The sequence below is a fragment of the Dreissena polymorpha genome, chromosome 6, assembly GCF_020536995.1.
Source record: "Dreissena polymorpha isolate Duluth1 chromosome 6, UMN_Dpol_1.0, whole genome shotgun sequence".
Taxonomy (NCBI): domain Eukaryota; kingdom Metazoa; phylum Mollusca; class Bivalvia; order Myida; family Dreissenidae; genus Dreissena; species Dreissena polymorpha.
This window is the reverse complement of record NC_068360.1, coordinates 36,015,558-36,033,123: the sequence shown is the minus strand read 5'-3', so window position 1 is coordinate 36,033,123 and position 17,566 is coordinate 36,015,558. Positions and strand designations below refer to the sequence as shown.

General features: G+C 38.3%; 2 protein-coding genes across 4 annotated transcripts in view; one reads left to right on the top strand and one right to left on the bottom strand.

The window, feature by feature from the left end:
- Positions 1–6,862: 6,862 nt before the first annotated feature.
- Positions 6,863–17,566, top strand: part of LOC127833548 (TPR and ankyrin repeat-containing protein 1-like) — a 139,827-nt gene continuing 129,123 nt past the window's right edge. For all 3 annotated transcript variants that reach the window (XM_052358855.1, XM_052358856.1, XM_052358857.1), the window contains exons 1-2: positions 6,863–7,007; positions 13,471–13,609. In XM_052358855.1, the coding sequence (XP_052214815.1) occupies positions 13,501–13,609 (109 nt within the window). In that variant the 5' untranslated portion in view covers positions 6,863–7,007; positions 13,471–13,500. The remainder of the gene's footprint in view (positions 7,008–13,470; positions 13,610–17,566) is intronic.
- LOC127835582 (uncharacterized) lies at positions 10,326–12,368 on the bottom strand. The gene has a single exon (XM_052362018.1). The coding sequence runs from the start codon at positions 12,366–12,368 to the stop codon at positions 10,326–10,328; it is 2,043 nt and encodes a 680-aa protein (XP_052217978.1).

Sequence of the window (17,566 nt, the reverse complement as noted above, 5' to 3'; positions counted from 1 at the left end):
CATTTGACCTTGAAGGATGACCTTGACCTTCACCTTTCACCACTCAAAATGTGCAGCTCAATGAGATGCACATTCATGCCAAATATCACGGTGCTATGTTAAATATTGAAAAAGTTATGACCATTAAAGTGTTCAGACGGACGGACAGACAGACTGACAGTTCAACTGCTATACGCCACCCTACCGGGGGCATAAAAACAATTATTTGGTACACAAAGCTTCAAATAAATATTAAAATTAGCAACCTTTTTTCCAAAGGCAGCAACAAACACTGCAGGGCTAGATTGAACTTTACCGGTACGCAGTTGTTTACAACCATCAACAAAGCGGGGGTTTTGGGGCGGTAGCCCCCAATACTAAAGAAATATATAGGATAAAAGGATAATAAGGCGTTGCGTAAGTTGTTATGTGTTAGGTGTTAAGGGTTAGGGTACGCTGTTTGATGTTTAGTTCTGGCTACCATAGCTTTAAATGTCGCTGTTTATGATTTTTGACTGGCGCGACTTTAAAGTTATGGACCAACCCCATTAGGAAAGTCAACCAGAAATTCCCGAAAAGTTGACAGTTAACAAAGACCGGTCCAAAACAGCTTTTAAATGCAGTTGTTGGCCCAAATCAACCACTTGATTGGAAAGATTGACTTTTTTCACATTTAACAGATATATTCTTTCACAAAATACTATCTTAAACATTAAAAATGTCAGTGCCCCAGATAAGCTGCGTATCTGCGTCTTTCACCCTATTAAAATGTTTAAAAACGCAAAGATATACAATATAGCAACCCCATCAAAAAATTCAACTCACAGAAATCTTAAATGTTTTGATATAAAATTAAAGATCTCATTTAATATTGCTCAGATCAGTTTGAATTATTAATTTATCTCTACTACATCCAAAGTTATGGTAATTTGAATCTTCGGAAAAAATGCCATTTTGGGGAAAATTATGCCTATTAAAAGCGTTCACATTTTGTGTCGATTCGCGGACCCGCTTTCTATAAAATTTGGCTTCTTTTTTCTGTATAATTTTTTCTATACATGGTATCATATTGAAATTTGGCATACTGATGGCATTTTTCGTGTAGATTTCAATAAAAGCATTGATTTGTTGATCAGAAATTGATATAGTACCCTAATTTTGATTTAAAAAGTGCCAATTTTATATATTTTTTTGTAGAGGAGCATAACACCACAATATATTCGTTGAAAGTATAAAAATCTTTAATAACTTAACTAAGTCTTACCACATTCAACAAACTAACTGCAATAATGTCAAGTGTGTACAAAAGGGAAAATTCAATAAAACATTTCAATACATTTAACTATACACAATTTCTCAAAGTAGGTCCTTTTTGTACAGTTCGTATGATGCTTGATATTTCTCATGTTTGGAAAACAGCCGGCCATTGTCTTCCAATTTCACTCTTTAAACAATCAGGAACCATCCAGTCTAGAATTAACTCAAATTTTACACTTTGGATATCTGCTCGCACTGACAAAGCAAACACTCCTTTTTGTCTACATGCTGTCATGAAATTCACTTCCATTTCATTGCCTTCTTTTTTTACAACACACCCAGGGTACCAGTTGTTACCATTTTACAGTTATGTAGTCTTCTTCTGATACAGCACTCCTTCTAAATAGAGGGTGGCATAAAGGTTAAGGGGTGAACAAACTGTACAAAGGTGCTCAGTTGGGTGTTCATTCAAAATTATTTACATTGTAAGTGTCTCCAGATGGATAAGTGGTACAATGACAGCCACTGGAGTAAGGATTTTGAAAACTTCTACTGTGGCTGCCTCATGTACCGGGTATATGGCATTTTGGGGAGGGAGGGAATTCAATTGTTTGACTGTTCTTGGGTATAAAAGGAATTTATTTGTCTTGGAACAAGAAGAATATCAGGAGGAATGATGGCAACTACATGGTGGATAATTGTTTACAGCATTATGATGCAGAATTTTGTTCTGCATGTTTCAAGTCATTCTCTATAATATTTATAGTCTGGAAGTCATCAAGAAAACAACTTTCCATATCTTCTGATTTGCATCATTTTTATCGGTTGAATATTTCAATTACAATTTCATTTGTCAATGTACTGGAATTTTTCAAATTGCTTGGTTATGTCTTATGATGGAGTTGCAGCAGAGTCCCACATCCTTTCAGAAGGCATCTGGATACTCTTACACCTTTATCACAGCCAGACACTCTAAAAAAAATAACAAAACATACCAAAATATCTATTTTTACAAATAAAATACATATAAAACATCATTTTTGTCATTATCCTTCATTATTTGACATCTTTGCAAAATCTCGAAAAATGGTACGAACAAGATTTAAAAAATTAAAGTTCGTACCCAATTCAAACATTCCATTATTTTACGTAAATACTTAGAGAAAAACGCAGTTATTGATCTATTTCGATTTAATTTGTTATTATCAACCATTTCAATGCGTTTATTTGAGGGAAGCATTACACGGGACTGTTATATTCAGTGACATAACTTAATTATTACGCGTGTTTTTCGTGTAAAAAAAAGCGAACATTGCCATCAATGCGAAAAGCTGGTTTTAATATTTATAAAATATTATTTAAACATAATTCAAACCAAATAATATCGAAAATGATCATAACAAACCTTTTCTTTGGTTTTCTGTAGAGTTTAAGCGTTATGGTTTAATTAATTCAGATCGTCACAAACGATAACGTTTAGCGAAGCAGAACAAAAATGGCGCCTCCCTCTGCAGAGGTCAACCGAGGTCGAATTGTATAAATGCGCGTCTTTGTTTAAAGATGCGGGTACCTAATTCTCATTTGCGGAAAATAAATTTGGTATCAAAATTTAAGTTAGACTTTCTAGTTTTTATAACTATGTTCAAAATTGTGTTCGGTCCATCAGAAGTAATTTTATTCATCGTCAAAGTCGGGTACTATTTTCTCGGCGTAGGGTGGTCCTATGTAAATTTTGAATGCATTGTAGTAAAGTTCATTCAGTCGTGAACAAGATGATGTCAATCTCATAAATATGCATGATGTGTAGAATTTCCGCATTTGAATTGTAAACACACACATGTTTATGCAAGTAGTCCGAAAGTCGGCATTACGCGATAGCGATATTTCTGCCCTGAATTTGTTCAATAAACAACATATTTACTTATCATCCTGAAATAATAATAAAATGAATTTTATATGAATAGAAAGATAAAATAGTTTTCTTTTAATAACTTTTTATTATTTTGATTTATATAATAAAATAATGGTTTTATTGATCATTTAGTAAGAGTGGTATTGGTTTTTTCCGCTTTTCTCCCATTGAACTGATAAGGAATCGGCTTTTATCGGGGTTGCTATACAATATCATGCGTATTGAAAACGCAACCAATTTGACTTTTACGCAAATTCCTAAAATTCGATGCGTACGATACAATAGCTTCAATCTTAAATTCTTTGCTCATTTTCGGTATATCCTCTTTGCAATTATTATCGTAATGTGACGTCGCTTTTATTCAGCAAGCGTCTTCTTGAAGGAGCAGGAAACATTGAAAGTTATTCAAACGCTCTGCGGACTAGATTTCATAGTTAATTACTGCATCTGACCAAATTATTTACGACAAACATGCGTTTTCAATCTGATTTAATCCGTCGCTCATTGTGCATGTATTTGTAAAGCGTGTGTCCTTTCAGTTTCTATAACGATACAAAATAATAATGTCTAAGAGAGGCCGAAAGACGTTCGCGATTGTTGCGCCATAATATCAATCGATTGCAAACTTTTTTTAACAAAGAAAGCAAGTGCAATTAAGTGACAAATCATTCGTGTTATCAAATTTTTAAGTTTAAAGGTTATATTATGGACAGTTTCAAGAATTAAAGATGTTATGAAACATCAGTTTATTAAAATTAATTATAATAGTTTACAGTTTTATTGAATCAATACAAGTTAGCTTCAATAAAAGTAATCTGAATCAGAATGGATACCAGTGCTCCAGCTAGGCCTAAATCGAAGGGCGCCGCGCCCTGCCCTCCCGAACCTCCGCCCTGCCCCCCCCGAACCGCCGCCCTGCCCCCCCCCCGAACCTCTGCCCTGCCCCCCCTCAAAAAAAAAAAAAAATTTTTTTTTTTTTTTTTTACCTATGATAATTCATAAATCTCTTATTACATTGTAATTAGTTTAATCCTCATTGTAGACATTATATTTGAATGGTTTAATAATAATGGGAATAATACAATTATTTATAACATATAAATTAACATGCAGTAGGAAGCATTACAGAAACACCCGCCACTCGAACGTGCCCTTTTCACAAAATACTGCGCGTCGAAAGTGCCCTTTTGACAAAATACTGCGCGTCGAGAGTGCCCTTTTGACAAAAAAGCCCCCCCTGCCCTTTTCAAATCCTAGCTGGAGCACTGGATACGTTGAAGTGACCAAGATTGGCTTTTATTAAACGGGCAAATCAGCAATGATTTTAAGGTATGCATTTTTATAACTCATTTCACCCTATTTTAAGACCGAAGTCACCCTATTTTTTAAAATCAATGGGTGAAAACCCTATTTCCCAAATAATTATCTGGAGCACTGAAATGTATCTATTCTGCTCTTACATATCGGGAAAAACAGCGATGTGACAGACTTTCTTGAAATGCGAATCTCCCGAGATTTCACGGTCATATGACGTTATTTCTATTTTTAGTAACAAACCATGTGCTCAAGTGTTTTCAAATTCAGAATGACTTTTCCTGGTATTTTAATTATTCTGGCTTATTTTGTAAACAAATTGTAGTGTCAATACAAAGTCAAAGTAAATATTATATAAAACTACCTGATTCACAATGAAATCAGTCTTATAATCCACCAGACGTAAGTTGCTAATCACAAATAATAGATTTCAGAAAACGAAAGTAATGTTTACAATTTCAGCATAAAATGTCAAGGTCGATCCGAAAGTATCCAAATGAAAACTCGTCACGTGACAAAGCGACAATGGCGTCAAAATTGTGAATTTAAGACTGATGAGAGTTATTTTCATATATTGTAAGATGCATTTGAAACATCTGAACCTTAAAATATTCCTCCATGTAGTAATTTATATTCATTCACCAATATATGTAGAAATGTATCCAAAAATGAGCTTTCTTTGATTTATAGCGTGACATAAATATGTTACGACTCTGGTTGACTTTCGATACGGGGTTAGCTTCAGCGTACAGGTCTGTCAATACTATATAAACTGTACGCTGAAGTTTCTTTAGCTATTTGATGTTAAGTGTTGCGTACCGGTAAAGTTCAATCGTCCCCACTGCAGTATAAGACAGTAGCTAAAATAATTATGCCAACAAAAAAATCATCAAAAGACTATGGCGGCAATTTATATCGACTATATAAGACAGTAAAAGGGGTAATATAAAGCAGCATGCCACAGAAACATGTTGGGTTTCACACTCAACTATAAACAGTTAAAAATTATTCACCAGATACGGGCAGAAAGTCAATCCTTGCATTTGGAGGACACGCAGACTTCAAACTTCTGCTTAATACGGTGAAGGGCCAGTTACGGCGTAGTACACCGGGGAGTGCGCCTAGTCAAAATGGAGGGCAGCTTTAAAGCCCTCAACTGTCTCTGCGTGGACCACTCTGCTGTCCAGGTGGTTCCACTCTAACACGGTTTTCACAAAGAATGAGTTTTTAAATTGACTACTATTTGAGTTTTTCACTACAAAGCCTCTGTCATTATTTATTACTTGTTTATCTATTATATTGGATGTAACACAGTCACTATATTGTTTCGCCTTAATTTGCCTTTTGACCCTTGCTGGTTTCAAGTAATTGGATGCTGGTATAGCTGGCACCAGCCCCTCGGCCACTTTGTAGAGCATCACTAGACGGTTGATTTTACGCCGTTCTTCTAGGGGTGGTAATTCTAGATGTTTTAACATGTTGGTAACGCTGCCTGCCGTTCTTGATTTGTAGTCTCCCGTTATGAAGCGGGCAGCTTGTTTTTGCACTTGTTCAATTTTGTCAATGTCACGACTTAAGTAAGGATCCCAAATTGAAGAGCCGTAGTCCAGACAGGATCTCACTAGCGCTAGGTACGCTGTTTTCCTACAATCTATAGGGCAGTTCTTTAAATTTCTACGTAGAAGAGCCATTGTCGAGTTTGCTTTCTTTGTCAATTTACTTATGTGAGTTGACCAAGTTAGATCTTCAGAAAGGGTTAGTCCCAAGTATGGATTATCGGGCACTTGTTTGAGAATATGGTCACATAGGGAATAAAAGTGTGGAGTCTTGTTCTTAATTGACATTACGTAACATTTCTTCGCGTTAAACGATGGACTTTGGAATCCCCGGCTATAAGAACACAAACATTGCTGCTGCACCAGACTGTTCTTCACCTGAAACAGAATAAACAAAACTTTAAAGGCTTCCCGGCAAAGGACATCGTTCCACGAACCCTGGGGAAGTTTAAAAACTCAAAATACAACACGACAACAAATAAACGCTCGAATTCAAATACAATCCGAACCTGGATTTCCAAACAAGTTTAACAACGTTCAGTTTTTAAATAGGTAACGTCGCGGAATCAAATTACAAATTCTAAACGAGCACTTTCAAACGATTAAATGTCACGAAACGCGGTTCTCTTAAACTGCAACGTAGTCTCTGGTCAACAACAGCTGTTTTATAGTATGTAAGCTTTGGTCAGTATAAAATACCGTCGAGAATAAAATTCTCTGAACTCTCTGAAAACCCTTGTTAAACAAGTTCAAATCAGAAAGGGAGATCACCACCACTTACTATGGCCTATCCTCTCCCCTGATTCAAGATCAGTGTTCTGATTGGCCAAAATGATTTGGGCGACCGTGGACCAACAGGCCTCTGCATAGTCCGGGAAAGTTTTGCAAAACGAAACTGCGGATACATTTTCACAAAATTTGTCATTTCACAATATTGTCACACTCTGTGTGACTCGTCATATGGTTTGTAACTAATAAAGCAATAATACGTAAGTAAAATTATCTTTATACACAAGTTTATTATGTTATTAAACTTATTTAAAATGACGCGTTTTATAATGGTTATAAATTTATCCTCCAGTGCCCTATGTTTGACGCCTCTAAGCAGTCTGTTGAAGTTTTTTTGCTCTAACTAGTGATATAGGTCATTAATATTTGATTTCATTATACATTTACAATAAATTTACACATTTTAAATGCAAGTGATTGTGTTATCAACCAACATTCGTTGATAAATGAAATAATCTTATGCTACTGTAACGGCGGCCATTTTGTTGAGAGTGCTTATTGGTTACCTGTTTTCAATGTAAAATCACTCCTGTGGAGACTGAATGCATTGGGCATTAAATCACGATTGTTGTACTTACAGTTGTATCACTGTTAAAACAATGTGGATCTTAAATAAATGTAATCAAATGAGGTTATGATTATGTAAATCATAAACAAGTTTTGAACTAGTTGCTTAGATACATAGTATAGTAATCGATTATTTATGTAAACAATTCCGAGATTTAACACACACCTATACAATTAAAGATTGTATTTATTTTTATAGTAAAATCTTGCTTGCCAGATAATAAGCTATCGTAACCTCAGTAAGCTTTTCTGTCATAGCGACATAAATAGCTCACATTTACGCAATGTAATCTCAATTCGGGACGCTGCACCTAGCAACAGCAGGTGCGCGATAACACGATTGGTCGATAAATCAATAAGCGAGACAACTCGTGCATCCTTCTAGAAAAGTACGTACTGCAGTTGTCTTTCAGAGTTTCTTGTTGATATAACGAGAACCAATACGTCAAAATGATTGTGCGTCCCATAGGACAAATATATAACAAATATAACGGGTCCTGACTGGCATTGTATGCGTATTTGACGCAGAATAGCGCGTCCCGTAAACACTGTGTCTGTCATTGTATGTGTGTGTCTGTCCCAAAACGTTAAGGTTGATCATAACTTTTGCAATATTGAAGATAGCAACGTGATATTTGGCATGCATGTGTATCTCATGGAGCTGCATATTTTGTGGTCAAGGTCTATGTCATCCTTCAAGGTCAAAGGTCATTGTTTTCTAAAATAACTGCCTTGCCGCTTCAAAGCGCAGTAGGGGGCATTGTGTTTCACAAACACAGCTCTCGTTTATCTTGTTTTACTCCTCACCAACACAGTAAGGACACAATGTGTTTCACAAACACAGCTCTTGTTTATCTTGTTTTACTCCTCACCATCACATGTTAAGGACATTAAATTTACCTGAATGGCAGCTTACTGACGTTATCCTTTGCACGCAACCTAAAAAACACGACGATATTTCAACACACTATTCTTGCTGACATTTTCATTTTGAAATTTCTAACAGTGTAAATATTCGACGACTGTTCGACATCATTATCAACTAAGGTTAAATCAAATATCACGATGTGCAAAAGATTGGTGTATTGCGACCTAACTGATAGCGACACTTTATTGTCGGCAACATTACAACAGTTCCCAATATGGTGGATAGAGCGTACGACAGAATAACAAAGGAAATTTAAAGCTATTATTTCTTGCTTAAATGGTACTATTTGCATGAGTTTGTGCTTTAGACAGGTAAACGTTGATATGTGTTTGCAGTATCAGTGTTCCTTAGCCTTTGCAGTGGTGATAAAATGTTGCACCATTGGGCAAAAGACGACGCATTGCAACTCTCAGCAACCCTTTGGGTTTTAAAGCTGAGAGTTGAACTATTGAAACAAGCTGTAGTTCTTGAGATTGACTTTTTGACAGATGATGAATTGATAATGATGACTAACTCAGATGAAACTTTAAAATCAATGCAAATAAAAAAACACAAAATACTCTGTAGAACCCTCATTAGTTTAAATACAGTCTTAAGACTGCTCCTCAACCAACATCATCAGCATGGATTCCGCCGTCTTAGAATGTTTCGGCCCTTTACTTCCATGAACATTCTGATAGCGGTGGGCCCACAGTGGTGATCAGTCACTGTGTGTTGGTTGATTGCCTCCAGCTCTTCTCCTCTCGCCTCAGCCACAGCCAGCTTGATGCCCGTTCGGCTGCTTGGCTCAGTCTCTGGATAGCCACTCGTCTCTCCCTGCCAGTTGTTCCTAATGCTGTCATCAGTCTGTGCACGGACTGGGAACAGAATCCTCTAACGCCAACTTCCACGGGAAATAGCCAAGTTCGCCAGCCTTGTTGCTTGCACAGATCCATCAGTTCTGTGTACTTGGCCTTCTTCCGCTCGTAGGCCTCTTCACATCTTGCCTCCCATGGTACTGTCAGCTCTATGGTGACGAGCTTCTTTCCTGTCTCTGACCACAGTACAATATCTGGTCGTAGGGTCGTCTGAACCACGTTTGGGAAAACAAGCCTTCTATCAAGGTCAACTTCCATCTTCCAGTCTCTAGAGCCATCAAGAATTGATGCTTTTGTTGGTTTCTGTGTCTTCACGGTCTCACCCGATTTGACAAAAGCGATGTGCCCATGGCGGGGGTGATTACCATGTTCCTTCTTCCTTTCCTTCTCTAGCCAGTCAGCCAACTCTCTGAGGACCAAGTCGTGCCTCCATCTATATCTTCCCTGTGTCAGTGCTGTACTACAAGATGACAGAACATGCTCTAGGGTGCCTACTCTGTCACACAGGCTGCATTTTGGCTCTGCTGTGAGTCCCCATCGGCACAAGTTCGCTGGGGATGGTAGTAGGTCATAGACAGACCTGAGGAGAAAGGAAAACCGAAAAGGCTCATACTTCCAGATGTCTCCCCAGGTCAACTTCCTGTCTGCGGTATTCCACGTGGTCCATGCTCCCTGCGCTCCCATCCCCACAGCCCTTGCTTGTCTGGCATTTTCTTCCGCCCTCCTGACCTCAGACTGAATCATCGCTCGCCTCTCTTTCTGGTCTGATCGGCTCCACAGTATCACCTTTCTCGCACCAATTCCTTCACGTCCAACTGCAGTCACTCCGACTTGAGCGTGTTCTCTGCCTTGCTCACAGACTCTGTCGCTGACCATTTCCTGCTCGTTCGGGTTTGGATCCCTGCCTCACGGATGAACTCGTCCGGAGAGTCCCTCAAGGTCAACACAAGTCTTGCTTTTGCTGTCTTGAACTCTTCTACCAGTGAAGATAGCGGGAGCTGTAACTTGTTGCTCTTCCCATAGAGTCCAATACTGGTAAAGCTGGGTGGAACTCCTAGCCACTTCCTGAGGTGTCGACTAGTGATTCTCTCCAGGGCTTCCACTGTTGTGCTGGGTACCTCGTAAAGCATCAACGGCCAGATTAGTCTTGGGAGCAGTGCATGCTGTTAAAGCCAGGCTTTGAACTTGCCGGGTAGTCCGCAGCGGTCTATCTTCTTGAGACCCTCCTCTACCTGTTGCTTTAAGTTCTTGACATTGTCGCGATCTTGTAGGCTTGCATCAAACCACTTGCCCAGGCATTTTATTGGACTCGTCACTATGGAAGGAATCTCTTCGTTCTGTACGTAGAGTTTGAACCTCTCTGTTGTCTGTCCTTTCTTTATGACAAGAGATCTGGATTTTGCTGCTTTGAACTTCATTCTTCCCCATGAAGCGACATCCGTCAGGGCTGTCAACATCCATCTAGCTTGGACGTGTGTTGTTGTCGTCAATGTGAGGTCATCCATGAAGCCTCTGCTAGATGGGAGATAGATTCCTGACTCTGTCTTTGGTCCACGTGTCTCACGTTGGGCAGCATTTATCAGCAGGTTCATCCCCATGATGAAGAGCACCACGGAAACTGTGCAGCCGGTAACGATTCCCTTCTCCAACTTCTGCCATCTGGTTAGCTGGTCACCAACAGTAAACCGGAGCTTGATTCCATCCAGGTAACTGGTGATGATTTTCTGAATGTGGCCGTCCACATGGTAGTGTCGGAGGGCTGTATAGATTAGCTGGTGTGGAATGGACCCGTATGCGTTGGCCAAGTCGAGCCAAACTACAGTGAGATCCTTCCTCCCTTTCTTCGCCTCACTTATTAGCTGTGTGATAGCACTGGTGTGCTCTATGCAGCCGGAGAAACCGGGAACTCCTCCCTTCTGGACCGAGGTGTTGATGTATGCGTTGCCTGTCAGGAAAGATGTGAGTCTTCTTGCAAGGATGGCAAAGAATATTTTTCCCTCGACGTTAAGCAGCGAGATCGTTCGGAACTGGTTGACCGTCTTGGAATTGCGTTCCTTCGGTGTGAATATCCCCTCGGCCTCCTTCCAAGCCTCTGGTACATCCCCCTTCCTCCAGACTACTTTGAGGAGACTCCATAAACGCTTGAGAAGTAGTGGGCACATCTTGTACACTTTATACGGGATGGCATTGGGTCCTGGCGCCGAAGCAGCTCTGGCCTTTTTTACAGCTTCTTTCACCTCGCCAAGCGTAGGTTCCGTCGCATTCAGCTGTTTTTCGGGTTCCTCCGCTGGATCTATTCTGTCACAGTCCCCTAGCACGTCCTCTCGATTGGGGTCAGAATGGGTAACATAAAGGAAGTTCTCTATTTCCTCTAGTGGAGTTTCCAACTTTCCTGACCTTTCTTTGTCGAGGAGGGATCTTGCGAACTTGTATGGGTTGGCTGTGAAAGCTGCCCTCTTTTTTGCCCGTTCCCGTGTCTTTCTTCTGCTGTTTTCTGCTTTCCGTACTGATGTCAGCTGTGTCCGAACTGTATCTCTAAGCTGTGCAAGTCCAATCCTCTCTGTGGGTGAACTAGCACAGTACCTTCGTCTCAGCTGCTTGAGTTCACGTCTCAAGTTCTGGATACGAACTTGTCGCCTGTTTGGTCTTGGAGGTTCCTTCCGCACTCTCTCCTCTTCTAGTCCAAACCTCTCCTTTCCTACAGAATATATCAAGGTTGTGAGGGTGGTCAGCTTCCGGTCTACTGGTCCTTGCATGGATGCTTCGAGGGTGTTCTCTAGGTCCTCGTCCAGTTGGGTCCATGATGTCTTGTCTGAAGCCTTGGGCCACTTAATCCTTGGTTTCCTGGTTCTAGTGGCAGTGTCTTGCTGTGGTCTATCCGGATCAGTCGCCTCGCTTGCTTCAGGGCTGTTTTGAGTCTGTAAGAGCTCTAAAAGGGGGTCATCATCCTCCTCAGGATTTCGAAAGACATCCTGTGAGGTCTCCTGAACATAGAGTTCTTCAGTACTGTGGGTTGAATCCAGACTGGAGTACTCCTGCGTCTCACTAGCCAAACTGGCTATGCGCTGTCCTTGTGATCTCACACGTTGACAATCAGACTTCCCTTGGTGAATGCGTAGACCGCGTTGGTTCTTGCACACCTTTCCGCAATTACAAGTGACCGATCCATCTCTATTCGTAGTCGGTTGGGCAGGCCGTGTCGATTCCATAAAATCCGTCCATGTGAGTCTATCCTCCTCCCCCCCCCTCTCGGTAGACTCTGAGGGTGTCTTTCATTTGTGGAGTCTGTAGCTGTTCGTTGGGTGTCCCCTCACGAGGACTGCAGTTCGGGATGCTAGCCCCTGTTCCAGTCTGTTCCTGGCGCCATCTGTCTCTCCAGCGTCACCATTCTGTTCTTGGTTGTCATCCAGTCTTTCCTGGAAGTCACTGGTGCCTCCAGATATCGAATTAGTTTAAATACAGTCTTAAGACTGCTCCTCAACCAACATCATCAGCATGGATTCCGCCGTCTTAGAATGTTTCGGCCCTTTACTTCCATGAACATTCTGATAGCGGTGGGCCCACAGTGGTATATAAATACACAAATATAAATAGGCGATACATTATGAATGGATAGAAGTCTGAAAACTAATCATTTGCGAACAACTTAGACCCACTGCAATACAATTGGTGTCGTACTGTTATAATCATGACAAAAAATTTTGACTATGACTGAGAAATTGCCTCTGGCCATGACATTTTGAATGTTCTATAGCCAATGGCGTTGAAGACGAAAAAAAATATTTTGCAGATTGCATGTATATTGAAAATTATTTATATAATGAAAGACTGGTCTTCATCCAATGGAGCTATACTTGCCCAGTTGTAGCATTTTATGGAACATTACAGTTTTTTTATCTGATATTGGGGAAAGGACATGGCCTTTTTTAAGGTGAAAAAAATCGCGAGAAACGCCGGATTTGGGGAAAAATAAGGAAAGTCTTAAATAATCAATTAAACATATTTTACTGTTTTTAAAACAAATTCGTGGCCACAGATAATTTAATTGTGCAATTTATTTTCTTTTCTATTTTCTACACTGGATCAGGTTAACTTATATAATTGAAGATTAAAAAAAAGATATCATTGTTTTTGAGAAAATCTCTGTAAGAGGGGAAAAATTCGTCTAGGGGAAAGGGACGATATTCGGAGGGTCTGAAAGAAGGAAAAACAAACCTGCATAACATTTGTATAAGGCTTGATGGTTACTTTACCATTGATGAAAGCTAAACAAATGATGTTATCTAACATTTGTAATCCTTTTCATTTCAGTGAGTACCCAATGTGCATCTTAGCAAGCTGATGGCTTTCAGAGGAAGAGGGGGCGGTCCATTCTATGCAGGCGGGTATGGGCCGCCTAATAGACAAATGCTGATTTGCCAGCAACTAGGAATAGCCTATCCACCAGATGGTACTCAATTTTTATATGCATCCCCCTATTCGCTATGAAGTACAAGTGGTGTTTATTAGAATCGGCCGCCATCATTACACAAATTAGTAGAGTACAGCGTTTTTATGCCAAATTTGGAAAAGTACTGGTACCGTACCAATTAGGACAAATGTGCTCAAAACCCTACAATTCATGGAAAAATTTGTGTAAAAAATTAAGATTGGGAATTATTCGTCTTTTAAATTGCTTGGTAAAAATTGCACAAACCATTCTATTTACATGCATTTTGGCTTGAAATATTCAGTTTAAAGGCAAATTTTATTTGTTCACTTCCAGTTAAGGCCACAACAAATTGAAGATTCGTTTTACGGATTTTAGCCCCCCCTCTCCCCCCTAAAATGGAACGAGAAAGCGAAATAACAATAACTTAATTTGTATTCTATTTGTTTTTAATCACAGGCGAGCGAAAAGCAAAAAATGGAAAATACACATATTGTCTATGTAAATGATATATTTGCCAAATAAATGCATGATATCTGCAGAATACCAGTGCTAGATCATTTAGTAGTAATAACTGTGTCTAAGCTCTTATCAAATGTTTGAAAAAAAATCTCCAATAGCTGTTCTGCTTACTCACACCAGGTAGTGACTACTTAAATTTAACATGGTACAGTGTAGTTTTTATTATCAAAGTTATATTAGAAGCTCCGCTTTCTGTCAATGATGGTTAAATAACATGAAACAATAAATATTACTATAGACATCAAGCATAAGCAGTGATTTTTCTTAGCGTTATATTTTACAGCCTATGCCTTTTTGATTGGGGAAAAAGTGCAATAAACCATGAAATTGGAAAATTTTTAACATTATTATTATGATTATAAATAGTATACCAATTGTTAATAAGTGCATGTTTAACTGCTTTTTAAAATTTATATTATAAAGTGCTTGGGAATTAAAATGCTGTATGATAAACTCAATAAACCAATTGAGTTAATTTAAAAAAAATTACTTTTTTGCACATTTTCGGGAAAAAATGTTACTTCTTGCCATTTGGAAACAGCTTTTTTTTTTACTTTTTGAACAAAGCCTGTAAAAGGCTATAATTTTGGGCAAAAAACAACAACACTGATACGAAATATGTTGCATTTGTATTTATTCTAAATATCATAAGTTATGGTTTTTTTACAATACTCGATGCATTACTTTTGTTAGCACTGTTAAAATTAAAAATGAGAAGTTTAAGTTTTGTAAAGTAAAAAACCCCATAATTTCCTTATGAAAGAAAAATAAGAAAAGGGTAGTAAAATTTTGTATTTAATACGTACGCATACCGGCGACATTTAACATCCTGATGTAGATCCGGCTGAGATAAATTACTAAAATTATCTGTGATGCAATGACTCATTCCCCCAGGGGAAATTTACCATTTCCTTTTGTGTCTTTGGCCGACACTACAAGACAGATGAACACTGCAATTTTTATGCCCCCCGGATCGAATGATCGGGGTTATATTGTTTTTGGCCTGTCTGTCTGTCATTATGTCTCCAAACTTTAATCTTGATTAAACTTTTGCAATAACCTTTGCACTATTGAAGATATCAACTTGATATTTGGCATGTATGTGTATCTCATGGAGATGCACATTTTGAGTGGCAAAATGTAGAGGTCAAACCCATCATTCAAGGTCAAAGGTCAAATAGATTGCCTCAAAGCGGCGCAGTATGGGGCATTGTGTTTCTGACAAACACATATCTTGTTTTACCATAAACCAATATAATAACGCAAAGCGTTATAACAGTCTAAGTCTTAAAATACGTAGGCTAAATTAAACTTAATCATTAAATGAATAGGTGCGCAGCAAAATTGTTGCTGCGGGCGCAAAATAAAAATAAAAATATTTTTTATTTCATTTTAAGTTTTTTAGGCTAATCCGACGAACAGTTAATCAGTTTGTTGTGGCCTTATGCACTTTTGGAAAACAAATATTTACATTTTCCTTCCTTTTGGGAATTTTTCAGATGGCAATCAGGAATTTTTTAGTTTTTCCTCAAGTGGGAAAGTACCTTGTACGGGTACTTTATAAAAATCGAAAAAAATCGCTGGAGTATGACCTGTGAAAATTTTATCCATTTTACAGCAAGTACCACCATTGGTGTACAAAAAAATCAACAGACACTGTCAAACGGAAAATATTCTGTAATAAAGGATTTATGTAATTTAGAATATGAAGGTAAAAATACTGTTTATGAATGGTAAATGGTAAAACTTGCCATAATAACTTTCTGCATCCCATGGGAAAGTTCTTTTACTTAATTAAACACGATATCTAAATTCGGACATTTGTATTTTTTTTAGTGTCCGAAAACTAGAGTCACTACAGTACTTGCATAGTTTGATTATTTTAATTTCTCCTGGAGATTAATGTATAATTAAAATTGTTAAAATGATCAATTTAAGATGGAGTATTGTGTGCAATAACCCGATTGCGTGGTCCAAGGTTAATGTCACTATTAAACGGAAAACAAATTTTGCATTTAACAGATATTATGGAGCATAATCCTGTCAGGCATGAATAGATTTTCAGGTCACTTCCCAGATGTGATCAGCTTGATAATATGGAATGTCACACGCAAAAACTAGGAACCCAAATTCAATGTAACAAATCTAGGTCAAAGATCAAATTAAGGCAATTTTTACTTGACACTTTGTTCAAAAGACCAAATTTGTCCTGTTTTGATGGATATTCAAGTGTGTGATCTGTTTGATAAAAAGGAGTGTCTTGCACAAGAACTAGCTCCCTAGGTCCAAGGTTTTGGTCACCTTGATTTCTTTTCTGATATAACTTGTCATGAGTGAAAAGCATGGTGAAGTAGTGTGTTGTGCTGAAGAACCCGGTCCTTTGGTCCAATGTCAAAGTCACAATTCAAGGGCAAAGGTCAAATGAACACAGTTTGCACTTGATAATTTGTTCAGAGCATAACTTTGTCCAGAGTGTTATGTAGAAGAAACAGGTCCTTAGACCTAACATCAAGTTTCAATTCAAGGCTAATGGTCAACATTTTGGTATTTAAAAAAAAGTTATCTTCATCATGAAATGTAGTGTTGCACATGAAAAGCAGGTCCCTAGGTCCTTTGGTCAAGTTCATCATTCTAGGTCAAAGGTCAAATTTAGAAAATGAGTACTTGAAACTTTATCAGGAGCTTAAGTTTTTCCAGATTACTTGGCAAAAGTGATCAGCATAAGAGATGGATGAACCAGACGATTAGGTCTAAGGTCAACCTCAATGTCAAAGTTCTAAACAGTCTTAAGCAAATTATTTATTTTGAAATAAATTTGCACTGCTAACAAGCATATTTAGGGGCATAAACTTAAACTAAGTCTCTAGGTTGTAGACCAAGTTAACATTTTTTGATAAAGGTGAAATCAGAGAAATCACTTAAGACTTTTTACCTGAACATGGTTTAAACTTACGGGCTCATCTTCCGGACAATGATACTCGTCTTGATTATTATCAAACAACGACTCTATCGTTTGCCTCATGCATCTGTTTCGACTCGATTCGAACTTTTGACGCATACTTATGACTTTTACCATTTATATCATTTACCTGATTATCACGACTTTCGAAAAAAGCTAATTCTGGTAAATGTTGATGATAACAGTGCTAAAGAATTTCATTAACATAAACGTTCGCCATTTTTTTATCAAGTGAATTTCGGCATATCATTATGCTACTATTATTTTTTTTACGAATTAGACACCCAGCTTTGCATATTGACCAGAATGGCTCGTTGCAAGTTCCTGAAAAATAAACTTATCAGAACATTTCCAAGCGCCCTGGGGACAGACCACTCTGAATTTGAAATTCAAGCTCACCAGGATGGCCTGTGGGAAAGCACTGCTACATACTGCTTTTCCAGTACCTCTATTTATTACGTACATTAAATATTCGAAATGCTACATTTTCATCAATA